The sequence below is a fragment of the Tursiops truncatus genome, chromosome 13 (genome assembly GCF_011762595.2).
Source record: "Tursiops truncatus isolate mTurTru1 chromosome 13, mTurTru1.mat.Y, whole genome shotgun sequence".
Taxonomy (NCBI): domain Eukaryota; kingdom Metazoa; phylum Chordata; class Mammalia; order Artiodactyla; family Delphinidae; genus Tursiops; species Tursiops truncatus.
The window spans coordinates 25,687,166-25,715,139 of NC_047046.1; the positions used below are offsets into that span (position 1 = coordinate 25,687,166).

The 27,974-nt window shown below is 56.7% G+C and overlaps 2 protein-coding genes across 13 annotated transcripts in view; one reads left to right on the forward strand and one right to left on the reverse strand.

Moving 5' to 3' along the window:
• Positions 1-3,735, forward strand: part of YPEL1 (yippee like 1) — a 17,730-nt gene extending 13,995 nt beyond the window's left edge. Inside the window, exons 6-9 of one of the 5 annotated variants that reach the window (XR_004521507.2) lie at positions 150-258; positions 958-1,183; positions 2,008-2,094; positions 2,519-3,735. Coding sequence is in view for 2 of the 5 variants with exons in the window: in XM_033837361.2 (XP_033693252.1) it covers positions 150-375 (226 nt within the window). In the remaining 3 variants the exon portion in view is untranslated. The other 4 variants (XR_012325273.1, XR_012325274.1, XM_033837362.2 and 1 more) reach the window with 4 other exon arrangements.
• Positions 1,635-27,869, reverse strand: PPIL2 (peptidylprolyl isomerase like 2). 8 transcript variants are annotated; one of them, XR_012325272.1, is made up of 23 exons: positions 27,723-27,869; positions 25,930-25,979; positions 24,288-24,333; positions 22,507-22,569; positions 21,504-21,606; positions 18,897-18,948; positions 15,540-15,631; positions 14,897-14,986; positions 13,987-14,062; positions 13,128-13,288; positions 12,055-12,130; positions 11,509-11,615; positions 11,262-11,351; positions 11,026-11,059; positions 10,375-10,492; positions 9,326-9,382; positions 6,190-6,246; positions 5,516-5,588; positions 5,345-5,407; positions 5,117-5,256; positions 4,835-4,954; positions 2,479-3,060; positions 1,635-1,848 (listed from the first exon to the last, which is right to left on the reverse strand). XR_012325272.1 is itself a non-coding variant. In XM_073790382.1 (22 exons), exons 1-21 carry the CDS (start codon positions 27,752-27,754, stop codon positions 4,858-4,860), a joined length of 1,677 nt encoding a protein of 558 aa, XP_073646483.1. In that variant the 5' UTR covers positions 27,755-27,869; the 3' UTR covers positions 1,635-3,060; positions 4,835-4,857. The 8 variants fall into 8 exon arrangements, 7 of the variants coding, with proteins under 7 accessions (XP_073646483.1, XP_073646485.1, XP_073646482.1 ...); XM_073790382.1 differs by having other exon boundaries at positions 1,635-3,060; XM_073790384.1 differs by lacking the exons at positions 1,635-1,848; positions 2,479-3,060 and adding an exon at positions 4,567-4,704.
• Between the last annotated feature and the right edge of the window lie 105 nt (positions 27,870-27,974).

Here is a 27,974-nt window from a genome sequence, read left to right on the forward strand (position 1 = left end):
CCTGTCCCATCCTGGATTCTCGGGGGAGGCAAGAAGTTGTTCAAAGGTGGGGGGAGTCAGGAAGGACACCCTGTATCCTGGGAACAGGTGGTGGGGGCGGAACTGTGGGCCCGGGGCCCCCTGAGGGTCCCAGCGCCTCCTCCCCACAGGGTGAACGTGGGCTGCGGCCCTGCGGAGGAGCGGGTCCTTCTCACCGGCCTGCATGCCGTGGCGGACATCTACTGTGAGAACTGCAAGACCACACTCGGGTGGAAATACGTGAGTGACCGCGGGTCCGCTGTAATAAAGAACACATTCCCTGTGGAAACAAAACATGCCAGGAAGCGGGATAGGTGCTGCCAGTCAAGGAACATGTTTAAAAACCACACCTTTTAGAGTCCATGGACTGGGGGAGGGAGGGATGGTCACCAGCCAGGTGGGAGGTGGGGGACTGGACATGACCCTGCAGTTGTGCTCACAGCAGACCCCTCGGGGCCCACCCCCAGGACCCGCCTGGGCCCTGGGCCCTGGTTCTGTCCCACACACCACCCACCCCCAGACTCCAGCACGGGGTGGGGGCTGTGTCTGAGCCACTGCATCCCTCGCCCCCGAGAAGGGCCTTCCCCTGTCCACCATCTGTGACCTTGAGGACTTCACTCCCCTGTATCTGGAGTCCCGGGAAGGAGGCCTTTGCTTGGCTTCCCTTCCCAAACTGTCCTGCACATGGTCGGTACTCAGTAACAAACTTGAATCAGTAGTTCCCGACAAGTTTCACCATCATTCTGCGAGTCCAGGCCAGACCTGCCCTGCTCCTGAGGGCTGGTCACCCAGATAGCCACCCCTCCCCCGCCCTGGACCACACGGCGCAAGGGGCGTCTGGGGAGACGTGATACTGCAGTTATTTTCTTTGCAAAGTGTAAAATGAAGTTGAAAAACAAAACCGATTCTGTCCTGAAACCTTGTCTCTCTCTTTTCAAGGAACACGCCTTTGAGAGCAGTCAGAAATATAAGGAAGGAAAATTTATCATTGAGCTTGCTCACATGATCAAAGACAATGGTTGGGAGTAAAGTGAAAACTTCCTGTTCTCTTTTGAATACGATTTTGTGAAAAAGACGGTAAAAGTAATGGAAACATAGGCACATCTGATGGCAGTGTTTCTTGAACTCGAGCCTCACAGGCGGCCTCTCCAGGCCAATCCCCTGGGTAAGGCGTCCCTCTGATCTGTGTCTTCTTCAATAACACGGTTATTTCTGAAAAGTTTCAATGCCCTTTTTCTAATTTCTCAAGATGTAGAGAAAAGACCTAACCAACTGGTGACTTATCCATCCAGCTAACACCTTCTTTAACCAATGCCTTTAAGATAGTATGGCTGTGCTCTTTCGTGTTTGATAGAAAACCAGACCGAAGCCCCAAAGCCCACAGGGAGGTCTCTTCGGAGAGCCAGGTTCCCCTCTTGTTTGGAGAGAAGGTATGGTAACTTCTCCCCGATTCGCGGAACAACAACGTTGGTTATTCTTCTTGCAGATGAGCTGTGAGGGCAGTGCTTACTTAGGAATCTCTCAGAAATCTATGAATCTATGCACCAAGGGTGTTTTTAGCCTTGTTCAAAAACAGAGGCCACCAGTAATAACATTTTAGATAAGCTATAGAGAAATGCGTCTAATGTAACATGTTTATTTAAGCCAGTAGCTTCCTTATCTCACAGGCGAGTGAACGAGTCGTTAGCAGAGACGGTCTTGGGCCAGTGTGCAGGCCCAGGCCCAGGCCCATGGGGGCTCCAGGTCAGGCACTGGGCGGCTGGTCCATGGAGTTAAGAGTGGAACGCGCTGGACCAAGGGAAATCAGGTTTCCTTTTCTACTCTGATGTACTTGAAAAAAAAGAATTATTTTTTGCATATTTGAAAGAGGCCAGAGCAGGCTAAGCTTCCAAATTTAACATTTGCCAGATAGTTTTAAAATTTTGGAAAAGGTTACAGTTGGAAGACAGGTTTAAACTTTGCAGTGAAGATGTTTGGTTTGCTCAACAGGTCCCCGTGCCTCCCTGGTTCTGTCCTGTGGGCCGACACAGGCAAGGCCCAGCAGCCGGCCTCCCGAGTCCTGCGTTTCTGCCACAGGTTCAAGTTCCGACTTACTGTGCCTATGCACGGAGTGGGCACCACCCACGGGTTTTGGCCGCTTTACAGAGAATGGAGGCCAAAAGGCATTCCCACAACAGTTTTCGTTTTCAGTGTTCTACCTGGCTCTGGCCAGTGGGCCCAGCCTGCCACTGGGCGTCTGGGGGCCATCAGTGTGGTCACCGGGTCATGAGACTCCCGGGACCCCAGTGCTGAGGGTCAGAGAGAGGGCTGAGGGCTGAGGGTCAGAGAGAGGGTACAGGCCGGCTCCCAAACTCCTTCAGACGAGGTTAGTCCTATGGCCACAAGCATGAGCTGGCTGGGGACAGAGAGGGACTGGCTGCCAGTTGGTGGGTGGCCCTCCCCTGACCCCCAGCCACTCACCTGGGCTTCCCTTTGACACCATCTCTGCCTGGACCTGCAGCCTGGATCGTGGGGAGTGCGCTGCCTGCCGGGTCGTCCACGAGGGTGACCAGCGGGCCTGAATGCATCTCAAGTTGCCAAGGGAAGTGCTTGGCACAGCGCAGACCTCCATTGCAGGCACTCTGCTGCCTCCCAAGCTGGGCCCTGGGCCTGGTCCTCAGTGCCCCGTGAAGGCCCAGCCAGCACCTTCCCTGAGACGTGAGTACAAATCCCTGAGACCCCACCTGAGCCAGCGGCTCCTCAGCCGGGCCTCCTCCCCAAGCTTCAGCCTGTGGCCCAGCTGCTTCTCCAAAAGATGCTTCCTGACGCTGAGGAACCTCCTAAAATTCCTTTGTATACACTCAACTTATATTTAGAGGTTTTGTATGTTCTGGGCACAGTTACTGCTCCTCTGCTCTGAGCACTTTGGTTTTGTGCCGTCTCTGTGGTGGCATCGAAGTGTTTTTACCAGTGGTCCATGATGACTTTTGTATTTTTGTAGCTGACACCAACAAAGACTCTTAACACTTTTCTTGTTAGTCTTCTGCAAAATCCGAGCTCCTTCTGAAACCAAATGAACTGACCGTGAGCAGCTTCGAGGACGGACACTCACGAGACCTGGTCAAGTGCTGGGATGCGCCACCCTTTTAAATTCCTAAACAGTAAATATCACCCTGTGACTTTTATTTATTTAAGATATTTTTTTTCCTTGCGAAGAGTGGGAGGTGATGCCAGGATTATAAATGCATTTAAGTTAAACTATGTAATGTCTTCTGCACAGTACATATACAGTATTTTTATACCTTAATGCTTATTCTTGATGGCATCTGTCAGATATTAGGAGGGATCAGAAATGGGAGTTGTTTAAAAAGTCGTTTAATTTACCTGATAACCTCACCAGGGAATTAACAAAATCTGAATGTTTTTAATGTCTAGAAAACTACAATTTAAGCTCAAAACGACCTACAGAAATGTAAACCCTCATTTGTCAAAGACTCTGGGCAGGCCTGTCCTTCACTGTGGGTGGCACCGCGGGGCTGCAGCCCAGGGTGGCTAGCCTTCCCTCAGGGCAGTTGGGCATGGCTGCCAGACAGACGGATGGACAGAAGCCCAGGCCAGCCCGAAGGTTTGCCCCTCAAGCAGGACTGCCAAGCTCACATGCACAGGCTTCCTCTGGCCCCACGTCCGGCTCTCCGTCCTCTGTCTGTGAGGTTTAAAAATAAAGCTTCCAACATCCAATGTCTCCTAGTTAGCGGCATCACGGGTCTCGTGACCTGACGGGGTAGCCAAGGAGCTGCTGAGGGTGGAGCCCCCAATCTGGGGGTCCAGGCGCCCTAGGCAAGCGTCCCTGTGTGGCCCACAAGGGCACTTAGGCTGGCCGTCACCAGGCCCGGCCACCTCCTCCCCGTGACCCCAGCTCCCGGAGACAGTACGGGCGTGTAAGCCCCTCAATGGAGAGGGTTGGGAAGACGTGAGGGACAGCAGCCTGGCCCAAGGCATCGGGGGAATGGAAAGGTCACCGTCGAGCCCAGGTCCCAGCTGATGGTCATGGGCAGGGGCCTCGGAGGACGGGCTGCACGGTGGGTCCGTGTACAGGGAAGGCACCGCCATCCGTGGGGACCTGCACATGAGGCTCAGAGGAGACAGGTGAGACAGGCCCAGGGCTCAGAAGCAGAGACGCGGAAAGAGCCACAGTACCTTCTAGAAGTAAGAGCTGTTGGCACTCACTGACGTGAGGTTTCGGGTGAGGCAGGAAAGGAGAGAAACGGGACCAGAGCCCAAGGGGGTGGTGGCCTTGCTGACCCGAGGACACAAGTGCTGAGTAGGGGAGGGCAGTGATGACCCTGTTGGCCTTGCAGAGGGAGTAGACGGGTCCTGGGAGGAGGCAGCTGTCCCTCAGCTTCCATGGGAGCTTCTGGAAGCCAAGGGAGCAGCGTCACAGTCAGGAGGACTGTGGGATGGAGGGCGCGGAAAGGGCAGGCTTTGAAGATCTTCAGTAGAAAGAGACACCACCGAGCAGGTCCCCAGGTCGTGTGTGAGCACAAGGCCAGGCCCTGAGGCTGGAGAGGAGTTGGCAGGGGCTGGGGGGACGACAGACACCAGCTCCCAGGACCTCTGCTCGCCCTTTGCCAGGAACAGCGGGAGCCAGCTGGCTTCACCCTCCTGACTGAGGCAGAGGAGCAGACGTGGAGACAGGGCCAGGCCGTCCTACCCAGGGAGAGAAGAGGTGGCCCGTGGACTCCCAAGGCCAGGAAAGAGGACCCAGGCCAATAGACCAGAGCTTTATTGAGTTGCAGCTCAAAGGGCAGACAACTCGGGACACAGTCCAAGTCCCTACCAGAATCCAGAGCAGCCAGCCTGCTACCACGAGCTGAAGTCCCCAAAACCTCGGCTGGGCTTTTTCTTGGCCACCGGGACAGCTGCACTGGTGGAGGGCTCTTCCTCTGCTACCCGTTTCCTGGGGAGAGAAGCAGCAGACGAGAGCTGCCATGTGGGTACCAGGCCCCGACCCCCCTTCCTTCACCCTGCACCAAGGCGCCCCCAGCAGCCAGCTCATGCTGGTGCCCCCGGCTGCCCACCCCCCGGCGGTAAGTGCAGGGAGAGCACCGTGGAGACTCACGTGACCACCGGGCTGATGTACTTGCCCACTCCCTGGCGGTACGTCTGGGGGCCCTGGCTCCCCTGCTGGGGCTGGCTGGTCTTGGCTGTGCTCTCCAGGGCCGCTGCCTCCAGCCGCGTCTTCTTCCGCTCCTCAGCGATCTGTGGCAGGCAGGGGAGTGTCTGGCCTGGAGCCCTTGGGCCGGGTGGGGCTCCTGGGGACGGAACGGGCCCCGAGTGCCCCCCTCACCTTGGCGTCGGCTTCCTCGTAGGGGTCCACAAACACTGTGGTGGAGTCCATGCGAATCTCCTCCTGGTGGGGGCGGGAGGGGGTGAGCAGAGCCGGCGCATGCCCCCAGCCCGCCTAGGGCCTGCCCAGTGCCAAGCCTGAGGAGCAGCCCCCATGCTCCCGGGCACATACCTTAGGGCGGTCAGTTTTGGGGTCACTCTCCACATTCTCCATGGCCGTCAGTGTGTCAAAGCCTCCAACAACCCTGCAGCAGAGCAATGGGGCACCTGAGAATGTGCCCAGGGCAGGGCACCCCCAAAGGCCATGTTCCTGTGCAGGCCAGGGGCACAGAGTGGCTCCAGAAGGAGCCAGTAGGACCCAGAGATGAGGGGCGGGGTCCCCGGGCCCGGCTGGTGGCCAAGTCCAGCTGCCTGCCAGCTCTGTCAACAAGATTGATCGGGACCCGTCCACGCTCATAATGCCTGTAGCTGATTTTGTGCTATGACCAGAGACGGGGTGTGACAGAGACCGTGAAGCCACAGAGCTGGAAATACCATCTGGGCCTTCACAGGATGGGTACCGAGCTCCAGACAGGAGATGGGGAGAGAGACAGGATGTGGCCCAGCTTTAAGATTCGGGACCATTCAAGGGAGAGCCTGAGGGTGCAGGCAGGGCGCTGGGTAGGCCACTGGGACGGGTCTCAGGTCCAGAGGGCCCAACTCCCTGCCCACCCCCATCCCCCACCAGAGAAGCCCCAAGCCCCCACTTGTGCAGAGACACAGACGGGGCAAGTGGGAGCAGGCCCAGCCCAGGGGAAGGTAGCTGCCCACCCCCGACACACACAGACCTCATGTGCAGCTCCTTACCGCCCGAAGATGGTGTGCTTCCTGTCCAGGTAAGCGCAGGAGCGGAAGGTGATGAAGCTGGGGAAAGAGGGATGGTCAGGGAGAGCCTGCGCCTCCCCACCTGCCTGCCTCGGCCCCCTACCAGGCCGTGCAGAAAGGGGCAGGGGCTCTGCCTCCAGGCCTGACCGCCGCCAACCTCCTACTGGGCCGACGCTGTGCCCACAGCCCGTCCCATCAAGAGACTGACTACAGGACCACAGACTGTAGCCCGGAAGAAAGGAGGCAACAAGCAAGAAGGGGTCCAGACACAGACACACGTGGGAAAGGGACACAAGGGCCAACCTCAAAAATCTTCATGTTTAATTTGGTATAAAAAGGGGCAAATTAGGGGGCTTCCCTGGTGATGCAGTGGTTGAGAATCCATCTGCCAATGCAGGGGACACGGGTTCAAGCCCTGGTCCGGGAGGATCCCACATGCCATGGAGCAACTAAGCCCATGCGCCACAACTACTGAGCCTGCGCTCTAGAGCCCAGAAGCCACAGCTACTGAAGTCCACGTGCCACAACTACTGAAGCCCGCGCCTAGAGCCCGTGCTCCGCAACAAGAGAAGCCACCGCACCACAACAGAGTAGCCCCTGCTCGCCGCAACTAGAGAGAAAGCCCGCATGCAGCAACGAAGACCCAACACAGCCAAAAATAAATAAATTAATTTTTTAAAAAAGGCAAATTAAACTCCCCGAGGACACGGATGTGAGAGCCGGCGGGTTGACTGGGGTGGGGGGTGGGGCGCTAACCAGTAACTTCAGACATTAGACGGATGTACTTCGTGGCCACAAGGAAAACGTCTAAGTTCCAAACCAGGAGAGAGCGAAAAGAAGGAAACAAAAAGAAATAGAAGAAAAGACTAAGTAGAAAACAAATTAAGATCACCAGAAGCAGCACAGTGACTAGAAAGTTAAATACACTTAGGACTGTCAGGCTGAATTAAAATAAACCAAGATCTAGGTGTGTGCTGTGTAAGATACTGCTTTAAGACTTCAAGAATCTACAAGGCTAAAAGCAGAAGGATGGAAGCAGACAGAAGGGATACAGGCAGGAAGTGTGGCGATGGTCGCAACATGGAGCAGTCCCCAGAGAAGTGCAGCAATGCCCCCACATCCCCACAGCCCGTGCGGGACCGAGCTCCATCAACACGCGTCAGCAGCTGCCCAGGGAGCGCACGCCTTCCAAGCCCATCGGGCTGCCAGACGTCAAAAATCGTGGAATTGTGCATCCCCGACCTCCGGCCGCCAGGCAGGTCTCCTATTCTCACTTCTAACACAGTTAAAGAAACTCAAGAGAGAATGGAATAAACCTAAAGTAACAGGAGGAAAACAGAAAAACAACAAAAGGGAGACCAAGACATAACAGAAAGGAAATAAAGTCTAAAATTAGCTCTTTGAAAAGACAAAACACCCGATAATATTAGAAATAAAAAGAGAAAACCGCCACCAATCCAGCAGCGGTTTTACTGGCTATTTAAGCAGAGTTGGAAATAATAATAAAAGGTGACACCACCGGCCCTGCCAACAGCACGCAGAGCACCCACCCAGCCCCATGGGGCTAAGAAACCTGCCACATAGCCCTGCCAGGATGAGAGAGACGGAACCACCAGCCACCAGCAAGCAGTGGGCGGGGGACGCACAGGCCGATAAGAAAGGAGAGAACAGAAACCAGGAAGAAGCAATTCGAAGTAGAAACTGAAAATAACTACAGAGAAAGTGAGAGCAGACAACCCTTGTAAGCCCTGAGGAAGAACGGACACAGATGTGGTCAGGGATGGGGAGAGAGGGGGATGCATGGACACAGGCTGAGAATCCAGAGATGGGTGAGTCCCATTCCAGCAAAATGTGAATCAGTGCTTGGCCGGAGCAGCAAAGCCCACCTAAGGGTCAGCAGGACGCTCTGCGGCCGTCCCTGCCCAGCGAGGTCACAACAGCTGCCTCACCTCCAAAGCTGGTCAGCTGTCCCCCCAGAAGGTGCCAGCCACCTCGCCCCATGGGCAGCTCCCACGGTACTCGGATCCCCATCAAACCTGCACAGATGACCCAGGCCGGCCCCCATGTGGAGGGAGCAGCAGTCTACAATCTTGGCCAGGACAGACACACGGACACAGCAGAAAGGCTGGCCCACAGCCTCCGGGAGAAAAACAGCATATGTTACAGTGGCAGACGCTACAGGAAAGCATCTGCAAACTCAGCAACCTCGCTTGAAAAAGTAGGCCCAACAGCAAACCTGATCGGGTGACGCAACAGAGCCCATGTCCTCCCACACACAGCCTGATGGTGAGGGGACCATGTTTGCACCAGGAAGGAGAGGACATCCCCTCAAGCTGATAACGTGAATGTCTACGAAGCCTAAGACAGTTTCAGTAAACTACTGGAAATATAAGAGAATTTGATAAAGTGCCTAAATAATAGTTTTTCTCTACATGAAAAATAACCACCCAGAATTAGGGAAAAAAAAATCTGTTTACAAAAATATCACAAACTACAAAATCCTTAAGGAATTGCTTTATCCAGGAAGGCAAAGGACCCATGTGAAGAAACTGTAAAATCACATTAGAAGATAGAAGACATCCAAGGAGAAGTCAAGGCACATCCTTAGATGGAAACTACCCCACGCACGTCCGTTGTTCCAAAGCACACGTCACAAAAAAATTTTTTTAAATAAATAAATAAAACACACGTCACATCGCTCCAATTAAAATAAAATCCAGATTAGAGAATAAGCAATCAAAGCCAAAGCAACGTGCAAACAAATAGTGAGGGTGGACCTCCTGGAACTCACTGCAGAGCGCAGTGCGGAGCTGGTGTGAGCAGGTTAAGTGTAATGTTGGCGGAAGGAACAACAAACAGAGTGAGAGCCAATTCCCACAGGAAGGTGCCGAGTGCCGGGGCACGAGGAGGACGACCCGAGGCCCTCATGGCTGGCGGGAAGTGCCTTCTCTGTGGGAAGCTCTCTCAGGGGCTCCGCTGGAGGATGAGCAGGGAAATCACTGGGAACAAGTCACCTAAGACAGGGGACCACCCATCAGGCAGGAGGGCGTGTTCCGCCCTTCGGGGGCCCCTCCCCACTCCACCAGTGCCCGCAATGGCCGAGGGGCCAACTAGCTACCTGACAGACTGTGACGGGCATCCTGACTGTTCAGTTGCCAGCAAGGCTGCCATCCACCTGGGGAGGGGACTGCTCTGAGTGACACCAGCACAACTGGGAGGAAACAAACGCTGTGCCCACGTCACACACAATCACCACGGACAAGTGAGATCCCAAAACCAAAGCCTTCCACAACTTCCCCGAGACACACGCACGATGGCACTGGGGACTCCTGAAGCACAAGTGGAAATGCCACAGGAGAGATGTAAAAACATGTGCCACCTTTCCCCGAAATTTTTAAAGTCTGGGAAAATATCTGGAACACAGGTAAAAAATTAAGGATTTTTAAGAATCATGAATCAAGAAACGTAGATGAACTCATAAAGCTCCTAGAGAAGGCTGAGCGGGAGAGAAACACTCCACCTGGGGCCCCATTCCACCAAGCCAGGTGGCTCTGCAGGTGAAGCCAGCAAAGGTGCATGCGAGCCGCCACCCAAACCGTCCTCGACGCGCCATCAGTGGCCATGTGGCCCAAACCAACCTCCGCAGGCAGCGTGTGGCTCCTGGGAAAACACTCTCCTCTGAGGCCCTGCAGCTCCCCTGCGCCGCCCCCCACCTTCCACTGACACTTGGACACAGGCCCCCACCCCCCAGACACTTGGACACAGGCCGCCCAAGCCTGTACATCTAGCCTGTTCTCACCCTCTCAGCACCAAAACTTAGACCTACTAGGACCAAGGTGGGTGACCCGGGCATCTAACGCCAAAACACTCACAGCAGAATTCCCGACCCCTCATTGGGTCTCCGCCCCCCGGCCAGGCATCCACATCCACACCCACATCTGGTGCCGCCCTGGCCTGTCGCAGGCACCACCACGAGGCGTGGGGTTGCCGGCTGACTCGTTTTACGTGCAGGTGCACAGGCCCAGCGCTCAGGCACGTCTGCGCGTGTCCCCACACTTTCTGGATTGGATTCGGGGTCGAGGGCACAATATGTAGGGCGAGGCTGACGGAGAACGTGCAGGAGCCACCCCCTCCCCGGGCCCCTCCCATGACCGCCCATTGACTCACAACTGAGACTTGTTGGTGTTGGGCCCCGAGTTGGCCATGCTGAGGACACCGCGGCCCGTGTGCGAGAGGTTGGGCCGGAACTCGTCTCGGAAGGGCTTTCCCCAGTACGACTCCCCCCCTGGAGGAGGAGGGGGCACGTGGCAGCAAGAATGACCAGGTCCCAGCTGAGCGCAGCTCTTGGGATGCGGCCCAGCTCAAAAACCCGTGCGCAATCCCTGGGGTCCTCATCACCAACCCCCCGCCCCGCAGGACACCCCCGCAGCCCCAGGGCCCTCAGAGCCCCTGGTTAGGGCCCGGCCCACAGAACAGGGAGTAAAGTGCCAAGGAGACGGGTGGTTCCTGCTCACACCACACAGGGTGAGGGATGAGCTGGCCCAAGCAGCTGGCAGGCTAAGGGGGGCTTTGGAGGGGCAGCGTCCAGGGTGGGGCCCAACCTCCACCCACTGTAGGCCCCCTTGGTCTGTGGACAGAGGGGGTGCCCCTGGAGGCCCAGTGGGAGGTAACGTGCCCCCAACCCTTCATCTGTGGCTGAGGCCTCACAACCACCTTGGAATGAGGAAACAGCACGTGGGGCTATCAGAGTCCCCACGCCCCTGCCCTCAGAGACTGTGGCGCAGCCAGAGTTCCCAGGGGCCCAGCACGAGCACCTACCTGTGCCTGTGCCCGTGGGGTCACCCCCCTGTATCTGCAGGAAGAACCAGCCAGTGAGAAGCCGTGCCCATGAGCCTCAGCCCCCCTGCCCCCCGTCCCCCAGCTGCTCCTGGTGAGAATGGGGCCCTCCTGGTTCACCCCCGGGAGGCCTGGTGTGGCCAGCTGGCCCCCGGGCACACGTGGGTCACTGCAGGACTCCGCACGTGGGCACTGGGAGGCTGGCGCACAGCACTCACCACGAAGTTTCGGATGGACCTGTGGAAGAGGGTGCCATCGTAGTACTGCTTCTTACAAAGCTTGATGAAGTTCTCACAGGTTTTTGGCGTCTACAAAAAAGGCAAGGTGCTCCGCTGAGGCACATGGCGGCCAGGGAAGGGTACCGAGGACCCCCAGGGCCCTTGGGCAGTGGAAGGCGGCCCCGACAGTGAGGAAGGACTTGCAAGGCCCAGCAGCCAGGCACTCGCAGGCGGCCACCTCACCCACCAGGTCGCAGTGCAGCTCCAGGTTGAGGTCACCCAAGTTGGTGTGCAGCCGCACGTAGCCCTTCTTCTTCACGAACTGGTAGCGCAGCACGTCCTCATCAATGGCAGCTGCAAGGAAAGGCCTGAGCTGCCTGCCTGCCTGCCTGCCTGCGGCCCGGAGCCCCCAGGGGCATCGGGGAGGGTGGGGCAGCGGGGCCTCACGGCTCCTCGATGTAGGGAGGGGAGGGCTGGGGGGAGGGGGGCCCGACCAGCCAAGAACAGGAGAGGAAGGGGGCTTGGGGGCAACGCCAAGGTGGGACTTGGGCTGGAGCCTGAGGTGGGGTGGCCCCAGCATGGGGAGGGCCTCCCATCACCAGGGAGCCCCCTGGACAGCCGCCCCTATCCCAAGCACAAGCCCACTTTCAAAAGGGGCCGTGCCTGGCCACTCCTGAGTTGCCCACGAGCCCACAAAGCCCAGGCGCGACAGAGCAGCGCTGAGAAGGGCATGGACGAGGGCACCCCACCCTTGGCCGCTGTTAACGCTGGTGGTGGAGACAAAGGCCACTACCTGCTTCATGCGTGGTCTCGGGAACCATGGCAGTGGAGGTGAAGGAGGCGCTGACCTTCCCGGTGGAATAGTGGGCCTGCCAAGAAACCACGGTGGCTCCTCAGCCCGAGGCCACCCCGCTGCTCAGGCCCTGCTTGGTGCCTCTCCTCCAGGAAGGTGTCCCTGACCACCACCCACAGGCACCTGCAGGGGTCTACCAAGGGGGACAGGACAGCCCAGCCCACACTGGCCTCTCCCCAAGGGCCCAGGGAGCAGGGGCACAGTGAGCCAGCAGCCCATGGGTCTCAACTGGGCTGAAGGCCTGGCTGCCAAAGCTCTCACGTTAAGTGAAACCCAGAAAAACACACCAGGCAGAGCCTGGGCATCTCTGGGGTTCAGAGCACCAAGAACTGGAGCTTCTTTTTAAATGTGTTAAGTCTCTACAGGAAAAAATAAGCCTCAATAAACGATTTTTTTCCTTCTAAACAGAAGGACAAAAAAGTTTCTTCCCATAAGAAAGAAATACACCAAAATTCTAAGAACCATCGTGTTAGAGCTGGGATTAGATCATAAACAACAAACCTTCTTCTTTTAGCACGCTTAGTTTTCTGGACAGTTCTTTAGGGGGGCACCGCAGAGGTCCCCCCTCCCAGGGTCCCCCAGCCCCAGCTCACCAGGTCCTGCCTGAATAGAGGAAGGGGGGCTTGACAAGCCAGGGTGCAAATCCTGGTGCCCTCACTGCCAACTGGGGGTCCCAGGACCAACCGTGGGCTGTGTCGGACGAGAAGGTAAGGACGGGTGCCAGGTACCCCCAGTACCACTGGCTCCCTCCCCCCAGCAGCTTGGCACCCCTGAGGTTGCTCTGGGCACCGAGTAACCAGCTTCGCAGGGCAGTGACTCTGCCCATACCCCAGGCAGCTGTGGGGCGAGGAACCACTGAAGCTACCGGGCAGCTGTCCACCTAGCACATCTGCTCCGGGCCGGCCACACCTGTCCGTGGCCCCAGATTTGCCGGGCCAGCCTCAGTGCAGCCCCATCCCCAGGAGTGCCCCAAGGGGCAAAGAGGGCAGCGGCAAGGCCTGCTGCCTACTCACAGCGTTCAACCTGTCCACCTTTGTCTTCTCGGGGACCTTCATGGTGGCCGCCAGCATCTCGTCCCCTTTGAACTCCTTGTAGAGCTCCTGCAGCGTCTCTCGGGTCTCCGTGTTCGTGTTTTTCAAATAATAAGATGGGTCCTGCTTGGCCTTTTCTTCATCTACAAAACAGCACAGTCGCCCTGAGCAGCCGAGACCCAGCAGCATCCCCAGATGTTGTGACGGGGACAGGAGGCCAGAGCCACTGAGCCCCGGCCGGGAAATGAGTCTGAAGTGACCAGAGCTTCTGTCACAGTCACAGCCTCCTGGTCACAACAACCCAGGGAGGACCCAGTGGGGGAAGAAAGAGCGAGGCCACTGCCCTGTCCCCAGACCGGCCCCAGCCCCAGGGGTCACAACCTCGCATCACAGGACCCCTGGCCACGAGAAGTCACCACCCTTCATGGGACCTCCATACCCACCCAGCGGCGGGCACGAATGGCCCATCCCTGTGGTGGGACACAATCTCTGAGGAGAAGGCCCATCCAGGCCCCCGAACACATGGGAAAGAAAGCAGCTCTGAGAGACCTAGAGCCAAGTCCTGATGGTGCGGGGGTGGCAGGGAGATGGCCAGGCCGGGCACCATGGTGATGGCCCGGCTGGCACTGACATGTCTGGCCCCCGATGGCAGGCATGGGCCAGGGTGGTCTGCCAACCCCAGCACAGAACAATGGAGCGTGGGCTCAGGAAATGCAAGATCTGTGAAAACCTGGGTGAGACTCCCAGACACTCAAGCCCCAGGGAGGTAGGGGCTTCACCCAGGAGCACAGGCTCTTCTACCTAAGTCCCTGGCACCCGGGCCAGCCCTGGCCATACATACCTGGGTCTATTATTTTCATGTTATTCTTAACATGAAAGAAGTTGGAGACATTGAATTTGTCCAAACTGGTGGGGTCCTATGGCAAAAAGAACACATGTGGCAGTGAGCCTGGCACCACAGCCAGACCCATCCTGGGCCGTGTGGCTGCTGGGCAGCAAAGGACGGGTGGACCGGCAGAGGGACCAGGCTGGAGGGGAGAGGCTGGGGGCTGCATGGGCATTGCAGGTCAGCAGGGACTGTGCCCTGTGCAGGGTGACGAGCAGGGGTGGGGCAGGGACAGTGGCACAGATGGCGGCTCAGCCAGCTGCGTCCCCTTCTCCCCGCACACAGCCGAGCACCCTTGGCTGTTAGCGTGGGACGTGGGGTGCCCACCTCCAGGCCTCCTGCAGGCCGCCCCCCTTCAGCCCGGCTGCCAGACTGACCCCACGGTCTGCTCTGGGGACAGCGAGCCCATCACTGGGGAGAGCCATGCACCGGCCTCTGATTAGAACGGGATGAGCCACACAGGAGGATCTAGACACCCTGATTTTCTAGGGCCGGGTTCTCATGAACTCACTCGGGGCTCTGACACCTACAGGCACACCCTACACTCGCCCCTGGGTCCTGAGCACACCAGCCCCAGCCCTCAGGCCTGCAACGGGGCTGCTGGGACATGGAGGTGGCTCTGGGGGCAGAGACGAGGGCCCTGACATGGCAGGGGCGGCCTCAGAGGGGAGCAGTGAGCCCCGGACTGAGCAGGCTGCCTGTGTGGAGGCCCAGGGTGACTGAGGGCAGGGAGGGTGGGAGGGGCTCTGCCAACGGCCGGGACAGCTGGGAGCTACACAGGCAGGGGGCTGCGAGACCACTGAGGCAGGAGGAGCCAAGGTCCTGGGCGGGTGGTCCCTGGGCAGGCAGGGAAGGGGACACCCACCTGTAGGGTGATGATGTCCTGCCGGGAGAAGGGCTCGTCGGTCAGCAGGTCTCGGAAGTTCTTGGCCTTGATGTTTAGCTGCTCCACCGCCTAAAGCCAGGAGAAAGTCCGCTGTCATGTTGCCTGCCCCCCGACCTGGCAGCCCAGAGCCCACCCAGAGGTAGGGAAAGGACCAAGTGGGGGAGACAAGTATGTGCCACCAAGGGGCGGGGCTTCCTGCGCCCCAGACAGGTTGCTGTTGTCACACATCTGTCTCCCAATGAGCCACCCGAATCCATGACCCCAGAGCCCCGCGGGGCCAACCTCCATGGATGGGCATGAAAAAGGCTTAGGGAGGGTTTCCCGCATCATGGGGCCACAGCCCTGCCATCTGCACCCAGCCCAAAGCAGGCCCAGAGCAGGACGGGTGTGGAAATCGGGACCCCCCCCCCCCACAACATGTGATCCCCTGGGGCGGCACTAGGAACTGAGGTCCCTCCAAGGTCTTTGCCGATGCCTGTGGGGGGCACCAGGGAACAAGGACCTGCTCAGTGGGCAGAACTGCCCCGGTCCAGTCTGGAGGACACGAGCAGGCCCTGCCATCTCCTGGATGCGCCGGTGGCTCTCACCCCATGAGCCGGCCTGGGGCTCCCCAAGGACCCACCTCGTGGGCGTAGACGTTGCCAGTGGTCCTGATGGCCACGATGTGGCTGTTGTTGGTGAAGACGGTGAACAGCACAGGGCAGTGGTACTTCCCTGGAGAGGAGGCACACACCCAAGGTCAGAGAGCCAAGGTCAGAGAGCCAAGGTCAGAGAGCAGGAGAGGCGGAATCCTGCGTCAGCACAACTAGGGCGACCCGAGGGACAGCCCACAGCTCAAGCTCCTCCTCCAAGAGCATGAATTCCCATTCATCCCGCAAGACCCAACCCCTGCAGGGTCTTCCTCAGCAAAGTCGGCCTTGTCAGCCCCCAGCCCACCTGGCCTCCCTCTCCACCTCGGGCATCCGTCACCCTTGCCCACCCACCAGTAGCCCATCCTTCAGACCCTGCCTCGTCCCCGTACCTCCTGCGTCCCTCGCCTGGGTTACTGCAACCAGCCCCGGCTGCCCTCCGTGCCCTGCCCCATCCCACCAACACCCGCCCACAGCCAGGGAGCCTGTTCAAGTCCCAGCAAGAACACTGCAGAAAGGGGAACACTTAGAGATGAAAGACCTTGAGTTGTATGGACTCTAAAAATCCTGATTTCAAAACTACAAAAAATAATTATGAGAGCATTCTGGAAACTTGACCACTGGCTGGACAGTCAATGATACTACGGCATTCCTACTAACTTTTTAGATGTGACAACGGTATTGTGGTTATTATTTCTTAAATCTTTAGCTTTTAGAGATGCACACTGAAGTACTTAAGCACAAGATAGTATGATGTCAAGGATCTGCTTAAAATCACCTGAGTAGGTGCAGAATGCGAGCATAAGTAAAATCAGACACGTTGACAATGGATGGGAGCTGAAGCTGGGGATGGATATGGGGGAGTCACACAGTAATTCTACTTTCTCTTTTTTTGGTCACACCACGGGATCCTAGTTCCCAGACCAGAGATCAAACCTGGGCCCCCCACAGTGGAAGTGCAGAGTCCCAACCACTGGACTGCCAGGGAAGTCCTGAATTCTCTCTACTTTCACATCCCTGAAAATGTCAACTTGGGACTTCCCTGGTGGCACAGTGGTTAAGAATCCGCCTGCCAATGCAGGGGACACAGGTTCGAGCTCTGGTCCAGGAAGATCCCACATGCCGTGAAGCAACTAAGCCCGTGTGCCACAACTAGTGAGCCTGTGCTCTAGAGCCTGTGAGCCACAACTACTGAGCCCACATGCCACAACTACTGAAGCCCACACACCTAGAGCCCATGCTCTGCAACAGGAGAAGCCACCGCAATGAGAAGCACGCCCACCGCAATGAAGAGTAGCCCCTGCTTGCTGCAACTAGAGAAAGCCCACATGCAGCAATGAAGACCCAATGCAGCCAAGAACAAATTAATTAACAAAAAAAAATAGAAAGAAAATAAATGATGCTGTCTTTAAAAAAAAAAAGAGGACTTCCCTGGTGGCACAGTGGTTAAGAATCTACCTGCCAATGCAGGGGACATGGGTTCAATCCCTGGTCTAGGAAGATCCCACATGCCACGGAGCAACTAAGCCCGTGTGCCACAACTGCTGAGCCTGCGCTCTAGAGCCCGCAAGCCACAACTACTAATCCTGCATGCCACAACTACTGAAGCCCACGCGCCTAGAGCCCATGTTCTGCAACAAGAAAAGCCTGAACACTGCAACGAAGAGCGGCCCCTGCTCGCCGCAACTAGAGAAAGCCCACGCGCAGCAACGAAGACCCAACGCAGCCAAAAATAATTAATTAAAAAAAAAATTTTAATTAAAAGACAAAACAAAGCCAAAAAAAGGCAATCTCTAGATCAAATTTAGTAAATTTTTTTTTTTAGTAAAAATTTTAAAAAAGGCAAAGTTAGGTCAGATCTTTCTTGCTGTAATCTCTGAGTTCTCCTGTGGCCACCCGAGCCCCACATGACTGCTCTGCACCCCATCCCACCTGACTCTGGACCACAGACCCTGCTTCCCGCTCCGCTCACCCTGATGCAGCAACACTGGACTCCTGGCTGTGCCTCGGGGCCTTTGCACAGGCTGAGCCCGTTGCCTGGAATGGTCTCTCCACATCCCCACAGGGCTCCCCTCCCCTGCCCTTCCTCCCCCTCCCCCCAGATTTATACTCAAACCCTGTCAGCGAGTCGTCCTGTGACCCTCTCTCACCCTGCTTTACCTCTGACCTGTTACATGCAGCACCTGACGCACTACAGTGATCTCATTTCCAATTTCCTCCCTCCCTTTTGTTCCGGGAGAGACCCGGCCTGTCTTGGTCTTCACACACAGCAGGCGCTCAGTAAACACTTGTGAAGGAGACACACCGAGGGCCTCCCCGAATCACCCGCTCAGAGCAGGGAGCCACATGGCACCCAGGGACCATCCATGGGGTGCTGTGCTCCTGGTCACCAAGGCCCGCTTGCTCGTTCACTGCCATCTGGCACCTGCTGGGAGCCAGGCCAGCCTCAGCTGCTCCAGCATCTCCCGGAACACACCCGCCCAGTGAGCCCCGACACCGACCTCAACCACAGCACCCGCACGCGCCCAGGGCACGGCGCCAGGCCCACAGAGAACCGAGAACAAGGTGGGTGTCCACGGAGGTCGCCTTGGCGCAGGCGTCTGGCCAATGAGAACAATGGAGGGTGTGGAGGAGTGCAGAGCAGGACCCCAGGCCTGGACTGGGGCTTTATGACCAGTGCCAAGTGGAAACCAGCCCAAGAGCCACCTGGCAAATCCGTCAGACCCCCCACACCCACTGCCCGGCTGCCTGCCCTGGGCCGCAGCCTGAGCAGCTTGTCTCCAGCGAAGACTGGACCAGAGCCACAGCCAGGCAGGGCCTGTCTCCCGTGGGGCCCAGCTGGACCCATAAAGGCCACCAGAGGCCCACACGGCCCAAGTGCCCTTGTGGGAAGAAGTGCCCCAAGCCGGAGGTTTCACCCCCACCCCAGCTTTAAACTATCTGGACCTGGGCTTCCCTGGTGGCGCAGTGGTTGAGAGTCCGCCTGCCGATGCAGGGGACACGGGTTCGTGCCCCGGTCCGGGAAGATCCCACGTGCCGCGGAGCAGCTGGGCCCGTGAGCCATGGCCGCTGAGCCTACGCGTCCGGAGCCTACGCGTCGGGAGCCTACGCGTTGGGAGCCTACGCGTCGGGAGCCTGTGCTCCACAACGGGAGAGGCCACAACAGTGAGAGGCCCGCATACCGCAAAAAAAAACCAACAACTATCTGGACCTTTAAGAAAAAATTATTAGCCTTTGAGAAATCAAAAGCAAGCCTCCAGCCTGATCAGAAAGGAACAAAAACTTGGTGAGAGGCGGGGGCCTCGGGTCCTGCGGGCCAATCCTAAAACTGACTGTAAAGAATTACTCACCTTCACTGTTCTTTGCAAAGTTCAGCTTGATCAGGGACCTCCCGTCCAGTTTCTGAAAAAAGCGTAATTAATAATAACAAGTAACTCACATGAAAAAGGGCAGAGGCATCTGAACAAACTTTTTGGCCAAATCAATATCTCCTCAGCTGGGCAGTGGGGACCCAGGCATTTGCCCTGCTGTTCTGCTGTGTGACGACCCAAGAAACACCAGGCACTACAACGTGGGGGAAGAGGAGTCAATACACGCAAATGCCAAGAGGGGATGGGACGGGATCCTTTCTCAAAACTTCTGGACTTCGTCTGCGGCTCACCTCTTCTCCAGGAACCTGGACAATAAAGCAAAGTCCAGCAGCTGGAGGAAAGCTGCCCAGTGGGGAGGCCTCTGTCAGAGGAAGCGAGGGGGCAGCAGGGAGACCCTGGATGGGGAGGCACAGGCCCTGCAGCAACCAAGGGCCAGCTCCAAGGGCCACGCGGAAGAGACGCCGGGCATCCTTCCGCCAGGGCCGAACCCAGTTCTGCCCCACGTCCTCCCTCCCCTGGCACAGTCCCTGCACCCAGCCCAGTGCCCACTCCCTGAGTCACCTCGGCCCTGCCTTCGTTAGCCAACCACCCCCACACACACACCTATGGACAGATGGTGGGTGCCCGCCCCAGGCACAGCCAACCCAGGGAGACCCACACGCAGCACCCTCCTCCCGGGGTCCCAGGAGGCGACAGGAGCTCACAGCAGCTGACACCACAGGGACGGTCCTCAGGGCCGCGGCGACTCTGGGCACAGGCCAGGAGGGGCACGGGCCCCACTTGAGGACGCACCACAGACTCCCTGACAGGACACCCGCAGCAGAGGTGATGGCTGGGGGCAGGCGATTGGCATGCTGTGGGGCTGGGGAGCACCCGGGGAGCGGCTGGCCACAGTAACCGAGGAGACCGAGGACAGGGGGGCCAGAGGTGGATCAGGAAACACGGGGGCCTGGGGGGCGATGGCAAAGCGCAGCCCCCACCGACAGAGGAGCGAGCCCCAGCCTCGACACAGCCGCAGCCTGATCCCAGGGGAGGCGGTGCATCCCGAAAACAAGGCTACCGCCCAGGGCCCCAGAGTACACATCCACCTCCAGAACACAGGTAACAAGCGCACAGCTGAGCAAAGACTGAACCCACGACACTTCACACGTCCGAGGCTGGTGACCAGGACCCTGCTCACACCCCTCTTCCACCTCCCTCCCTCCCCCTAGCCTCACCGCACCCGGGTCCTCTTGGGCCTCCCCAAAGACGATGACAATGACAGCCTCCACTCTCCACAGGGCCCCCAGGGTCTGTCACAGAGCTGACCAGGCCTCATCCCGGCAGACAGGGCTCTGACTACCACCCAGCCCAGCTCCCAGCTCCGCAGTGCCAGTCACCACACTGCCCGCCACTCCCCCAACGCAGGCTGGACTTCTATCAGGCTGACACCCTGGGGGAGCCAACCTGGCTTCCAGGGCCTGCAGAAGGCCCTGCCCTCCCTGCTCGCCCACCTCTAGCCCCTGCACTGCACCTCCTCAGCCTGCACCCTAGCCCAGGCTCACCCAGCACCTCTTGCACAGAAAGTACACGGCCCCTGCTGCCTCCCTGCTTCCACCCTCACTTCCCGGAGGTCTGGTCCCGACACAGCAGCCAGAGCCAGGCTTCCAAACAGGCCAGATCACAGCTCGCTACGGCTTAACCCATCTGGCCTCCAGCCCATCCAGAACGAAGCCAGGCTCCCTCCAGGGATGGCAAGACCCCCCCGATGTAACTCAGACTATCTGCCACCATCTCCCCTCGTCCCCAGGTCACAGCTTCCATAGCACTGCTCCACAGACGTCCCCAGGTCCCCCATCCTCCTCTGGTGAGCATCCCGTCCCACTCTGCTCACAGCGCCAGGCCCCATGCTGCACCCCTTTCTAAGGCTAACCCCTTTCTGTGAGTGAATGGGTGCAACCGAATAAATGTGGCAGAGGGAAGGCAAGCTGAGAAGTGAACAGAGAGCAGCAGGAGGAACGGAAAGTGGGCGCCCTGGGGCTTTACAACAAGGCATGCGGAGGGGCGGGGGGTGTCCAGCAGGGAAGTATGCTGGAACTCGACTCCAGATTCTCTCCTGCACCTGTACGTGTGACACATCAACAGCTGCTTAACCTAACTCTCCACAGAGTACACATCACAGAACGCTGGTGCCCACAAGTTACATCACCCAAAGAGACAGGTGACTCCTAGAGCTGCCGAGGGTCTAGGACACGCATCTCCCCTGACACGCCACTGATGAGAGTTTGGAACAGTGCGACTCCTCCAGGGGGCAACTTGCCAGGAGCTACCAAGCCGAAAACGCAGCCCCCAGCGTCCAGCAGTCCCAGGGGTACACCGCATGTGTGACCACCATCTGCAACAGCAGAACTCCAAATGCCCCCCCGAACTGTGCCACCACAGGAGGGCGCACGGACGCACTGACACCTCGGGGGTGGAAGCAAGGGGCAGTGGGGTCACCAATCAACTGCGTCCATGACCGAGGTAAGACAGATGCCTGCACATGTGCACACAAGTGGGGAACACTCCAGAAAGGACCGGTGTGGGTCCTCCACCACGTTCCTGTACCTGACACCTGGTGTTCACCGGCATCACCAAAGCTCCTGCACAGCCACCTACCTCTCCGTTGCTGGGGTTGGTCCCATACTTCTTAAGCCAAGGGACAATGTTCCTGAAGGGAAGAGGACAGTGCGCGTCAGCGGGAGGGCGGGTGCAGCCTGGCGACAGGGCCACAGTGCAGGGCGTCTGCCTCCAGGGGGAGCTGGGAAGGGGCTACACTCCACTTCACTTTTTGCCTCATCAGAGGAAACGGGGGAATATTTCTGGCTACATGGGCTTCAAAGTATGTTCAGGGTTTTTACTCTAGTTATGCATAAACATGGATAAATGACATTAACAGAAAAAGACGTACATACAATGAGATACTGGGCCAGAATCAAAAATCACACTTCCAGAGAATTCTGAATGACATAGGGGAAAAAAGCTCTCTTCTGAGTGAAAAATGGATCCTGAACTATCTTCTACAGTATGATCTCAAACAGGTTACCACAAATACACTCCCAGAAGAAGAGCACTACAGATATTGACAGTGCTTTCCCTGGACAATGCAATTATGGCCAATTTTCCCTTTTCCTTCGCAGTATTTTGCAAATCTTCTAAACTGAATCTGAACTATGAGACAATTACAGAAGCTGGCTTACATTGGGACATAAAACTGAGCATAAAGCTTCAAAGGGAAGGACTAGGAAATTACGCGCCTCAACTATGGCTCTGCCTTCATGAAGTGAAAGCTACTCCGCTCATTAACACTCTAACAGGTACAGGGTGCGAATTAGAGCACTAGGGACCCCCACACGGGGAGAGGCCAATGCCCCTCCAGGCAGAGGTCACAGCAGCACTGCCACCCCATGCCTGAGGCCCATCCAGGGCTCCCAAGGCTGCTGGGACCTCGGTGTGTCCAGGCTCAGCACTGCCTGGAGCCCAAACACTCCAGCTGGCCCCACAGCCCCTTCCTGAGTGGGTGTCAACAATCTCACCACATCTGTTAGTCAGAAGTCAAGGGAAAACTCACAGCAAGTCAAAGACGATGCCTTCGGGGGTGCAGACCGGGTAGACAAAAGGCTGTAGAGAGAGACTGAGGAAGGACAGGGTCACTGCTGAGCACCGCCCCCTCCCATTGCAGGAGACTCTGGGGGCGCCGGGTTACCATGGTCTGGAGGAGCCCTGCCTGCTCCTGGCTGCACAGCAGGCTCCGTTCCCGCCATGTTTCCAAGGAGTGGGTAAGTGACTCAGACAAGACCTGACGCCCGGGAGCCCTGGGTAAGTTCCAGTGCAGGGATATGGGTGTCGAAGGCCACTTCCTGCCTCGTGGAGGGTCTGCTTAGGAAAAGCAGAGCCCACAGGTGGAGGAGGATGGTATCCAGTGGACTTCCTTGAGCCAATAACCTTTTCTTCTGGCATGGGGTCTCCATCACTAGTCATCAAGAGCCCTGGCTGACCTGGCTTGTTTGTATATCAGTCACCTATGAGTTCGGTCAGCACAGGTCAGGCACCAGGACCTGGACAGCCTGGCAGCATTGGGGTCACCTCCCCGAATGCTGCCCCAGGGAGCCCTTGTGGAGAGTCCTCACCACCGCCCCCTCTGGCCCAACCTTCTACTCTAACCCAGTAGTACTGCTGGGGACTGACCAGAGCAGGACCCAACAACAAGGCAAGCTCCAAACAGCAAGACAGTGAACATGCATCTTCTCCTAACAGGGCCTGAAGGGCACATTCTCAAAGCACGTATTACCCAGAACCCAAGGTAGTTACAAAATGGGCGAGACACAGAGCAGAGACCTCTTGGAAGAACTGGGAACCAAAGATTTCCATCGAACCAATTTACAAGACTACATTTCCAGGAGGCTGATGACAAAACTGGTGGCGGTGGTGAGAAATGCAGCTGATGATGTCTGGGCCTCACTTGTTCATACTTCCTGAGCCAAGCGAAACAGGTGAAGCCCTCACTCACCATGTGGGGAGCCTCCTGGAAGCCCTGGGCAGATTCAGCGGCTGCACCCCCAGCCTCCCCTGCCCCCTCACTGCCCTGTGGTATCGGCTGACCTGCCTCACCATAGTTGTGGGATCACCAGGAGAGCTTGGTGAGCTCTCAAGGCTCACCCTGACCTATGGTATCAGAACTTTGGTCGGAGGGAGAGGAGGGCAAGATGGGGAGAATGCTGTGTAGACACGTGTGTCCAGGACAGAGCTGACCACTGCTCAAACCTGGGGAAACTCAAGCCCATGGGGACCACCAGACCTGCCCACTCCCCCAAGCCCCAATGTGTTGGGGTTCATTAGTCTAACAAGGGTGGGAAGAGACATCCAAGTGGCTGTGCAGCTGGGTCCCTCCCCGCCCCCACAGTGACCTGCATTCTCAGGGAAGGGGGAGGGGCCACAGTATCAGGACTCTCTGGGCTGCTGTTACTACTCAGACTCTGGACCAAAAGGAAAGCATGAAAGCCCTGGGCTCAGAGTCAGACCACTTCCTAGATGGGATACCTGGGAGAGGGAGCTCACTCTTCAAAGCACTGATTCTCTCAACTATAAGGCAGGCTTGATGACAGAGCCTACCTGCCTCTGTAGGTAAGAACAAGGTTAAAAGACAATGCACATAAATGGAGACACAGAACAAGCAGAAAACCATCATCATTTCTTTCCATTGCTGGGTCCCTTCTTCCAGTCCACAGAAGATCTGGGTGGGAGAACGCAGACAGAAGCTACACCTGCATCTCCAGGGATCAGATTCACTGTCAAACAGTTGAGTACCCAAGAACAATCACGAGGGAAAGGTTAAACTCTCCAAACTCTTACCTGCAGTGGTCAAAAGGTAGACGACGAAAATCTGTTTGTGCGATATCTGTGTAAAATGAAAATAAAGGACAGAAAACTTACTCTGTAAAAAATTTCACGTATGTGCTCTATCAACAAGTCAACTACGTTTTAAGAAAAAGTGCATGTAAGTCACGGGGATGAAACGCACGGCATGGGGACTGTAGTCAATGATATCTTAAAAATTGTGTGGGGGGCTTCCCTGGTGGCTCAGTGGTTAAGAATCTACCTACCAATGCAGGGGAAGCGGTTTGAGGCCTTGTCCAGGAAGATCCCACATGCCGCGGAGCAATGAAGCCCGTGCATCACAACGACTGAGCCTGCGCTCTACAGCCCGCGAGCCACAATTACTGAGCCCGTGTGCCACAACTACTGAAGCCCGTGCGCCTAGAGTCCATGCTCCTCAACAACAGAAGCCACTGCAATGAGAAGCCCACGCACTGAAACAAAGAATAGCCCCTGCTCGCCGCAACTAGAAAAAGCCCACGTGCAGCAACGAAGACCCAACACAGTCAAAAATAAATAAAATAAATAAATTTTAATAAATAAATAATAATAATAATTGTGTGTAGTGACAGACGGTAACTAGACCTATTTTGGGTTTTGTTTTGCAATGCACAGAAATATCAGACCACTGCATTGTGCACCTGGAAGTCACTCAGTGTTACAGGTCAACAATACATCGATAAAAAAATAAAAATCTGTTAAGATTAAAAAAAAAAAGAAAAAAACAAAAGAAAACGCTGATGTAAATTACCCAGTGCAAAAATTGCTGTGTACTAATACCTTTCTCTAGACAGAACCAAAACGTGGGGTACATCAAGAAAGAGCTTAGAGGAAAAAGTACATACCGCAGGTGGGTTTCTGCCACAACCCTAACTAACATCCCTGCTGTGGGGCTCCCTCTTGGCTTTGCTTTCCAAGAGGCTGGGCCAGTTTTGCTTCCACCAGTGACCATGACAGTGCTCTTTTGACTGCAGCCTTGATAGCTTTAGGTATTATTGCTCTTTGCATTTTTTTTTTTAATTTATTTATTTTTGGCTGCATTGGGTCTTTGTTGCTGCACGCGGGCTTTCTCTAGTTGCAGTGAGCAGGGGCTACTCTTTGTTGCAGTAAGCAGGCTTCTCATAGCGGTGGCTTGTCTTTGTTGCAGAGCACAGGCTCTAGGCATGTGGGCTTCAACAGTTGTGACATGTGGGGGCTCAGCAGTTGCGGCTCGTGGGCTCTAGAGCACAGGCTCAGTAGTTGTGGCACACAGGCTTAGTTGCTCCACGGCATGTGGGATCTTCCTGGACCAGGGCTCGAACCCATGTCCCTTGCATTGGCAGGCGGATTCTTAACCACTGCGCCACCAAGGAAGTCCCCGTTCTTTGTATTCTTTATTAACTTGACAGAGAAAATATTATTGTAACCTATGTTAAAAAAAATCACCAATATTAAACATTTTCTCCTATGTTTAGTGTATTTCCTCTTTTGTGAACTGTGTCCTCAACCCATTTGTCTACTATAGTTTCCATGTTCTTATTAACTGTTCATTTTTACACTTACTGCATTGTGAAGACATCATTCCTTAATTATACCCCCACACACACACCAAAAGGAACAGAAGGATTTCATGCCTTACCTGGTTTCTTGCCACCATAGAAGTGAGTGTATTCAGCACAGGTAATGTACCTGGAGAGAGAGATAATCTTACTACCACCTCTTTATAAAAAGAATAGTCTCTGGAAGTAAGAAGTTGATAACCGAAATCATTTCACTCATTTGGAAAATGCTTTTTTAACACGTACTATGTGTCAGGCACATAGTGAAAAAACAAGAGAACAAGGGGATACACAAACTAGTAAGCAAACCCAAACGGTCCTGCTCCAAAGGGCAGGGTTAACAATGAGAAGCAGCTGGCCACACGAAGACCTGGGGAGAGAGCTTTCCGGGGCAGAGGGACCAAGCCGACTAATCACGTATAAAAGCCCTGAGGCAAGGGCTTCCCTGGTGGCGCAGTGGTTGAGAGTCCGCCTGCCGATGCAGGGGACACGGGTTCGTGCCCCGGTCCGGGGGGATCCCACATGCCGCGGAGCGGCTGGGCCAGTGGGCTACGGCCGCTGAGCCTGCGCGTCCGGAGCCTGTGCTCCGCAACGGGAGGGGCCGCAGCAGTGAGAGGCCCGCGTACCGCAAAAAAAACAAACAAAAAAAAAAAACCTGAGGCAAGAAAAGCTAGTGTGTTCCCAAAGAAGGGCAAAGCCACTGAAAAAGAGTGCACATGGGGGCACGGGGCCACTGATCATGGAAACGCAGGTGGTGGTCGTATCACAAAGGGCCTCAGGGGCCGTGGGAGGACTCTGGATTTGCTTCAGGCGGGATGAAAGGACCCTGATCCAGCATAAGTCCTCAAAGCATGACTCTGGCTACTGTGTGCAGAGTCAAGCAATAGGCAGCAGAAAACCAATCTGAGGGCGACTACAAAGCTTCAAGGAGCTGGCATCAACTTCACCTGTGGGAGGACTGGTGGACGAGTGCGAAGCGGTCAATTCCTGGAAGAGCCAGCAGGACGTACTGATGGACAGGAGGCAGAGGGAGCTAAGGGAAACTCCCAGGCTTCTGACCCCCAGCGAGGAGAGAGCGGTGTGACCACTGAGATGGGAAAATGGGGGAGGAACAGGCTCAAGTGCTGAAAATCAAGAGTTGCTTCCCCGTGGGGCACACTGAATTCGAGAAGCCCATCGGATCTCCAAGTGGAGGTGTCCTAAGCAAGACTGGAGAGATCCCACCGGGCAGGATGTAAATGGAGAGGAAGCCTGGGGGAGACGTAGGAGGTCCGGAACGGGGGGAGGAGGATCCAGCAGAAGAGACCAACAAAGAAAGACCCCTGAGGTAGCCTGAAAACAAAGAGTGTGGTGTCCCAGGCACCGTACAAGGGCTTCCGAGGGAGAGAGGCGGTCAGCCGCGTCCTACGCTGCTGAGAAGCCCAACAAAACGAGGACTGAGAACTGACTGACCCCCGGATGGAGTCGCACGGAAGTTACAGGATCACGACAAGAGCAGTGCAGCGGGCAGAGCCCGACTGGAGTGGTTTCAAAGGGAAAGCAGAAAACAGCCGATCGACACAGATGTTCCTCTTCTTGTCATAAAAAAAATCAAAGAAACTCGGTGGCAGCTGGTGGTGCCAGGTGGGTTTGTTTTAATTGGAAGGTGCTGTAGCCCGTGAGCAGGCTGGGGAGCGAGAACCGCGCCCGGGGAAAGCCGGCGGGGTCAGAGCTGGCGAGCGGAGGGGCCGAGGGGACAGGACCCCGAGAGACCCGCGCCTGAGGGAGCCGCCCCGCCGGGGGACGGCGGAGGCTCCCGGGGAAGTGACGTCGAGAGGGACTCGGCACGGCGCAGAGTGCGGACAGGCCCGCTCCCGGCGGCGGCTCAACTTACATCTTGTCCTTCTGGTGCTGTCGCTTCCCCATGGCGGCGGCGGCGGCAGGACCAGCGAGCGAGGGAAAACAACGGCACACAACTCACACCGCGCCCTCTCGGCCGAGCTCCGTAACTACTTCCGGGTATCTCGGACCCGCCCCGGAAGTGGGCGGTGGGCACGCCGGGAATTGTGGTTCCTGGTGCCCAGGCGCATGGCCGGCCGGCGCAGGCGGCTCCCTGGGTCCCTGGGCTGAGCTCGCGGTTGGCTCG

Bases quoted from the DNA above. Each gene is read 5' to 3' on its own strand.
- PPIL2 (XM_073790382.1), bottom strand. From the start codon at position 27,754: ATGGGGAAGCGACAGCACCAGAAGGACAAGAT. The intron at 11,060-11,261 runs GTGAGTGCTGTG...TTCTTCCTGCAG, and splicing joins GGTCCATCCGAAACTTCGTG to ATACAGGGGGGTGACCCCAC. The intron at 4,955-5,116 runs GTGAGTCTCCAC...TTCTCTCCCCAG, and splicing joins TACATCAGCCCGGTGGTCAC to GAAACGGGTAGCAGAGGAAG.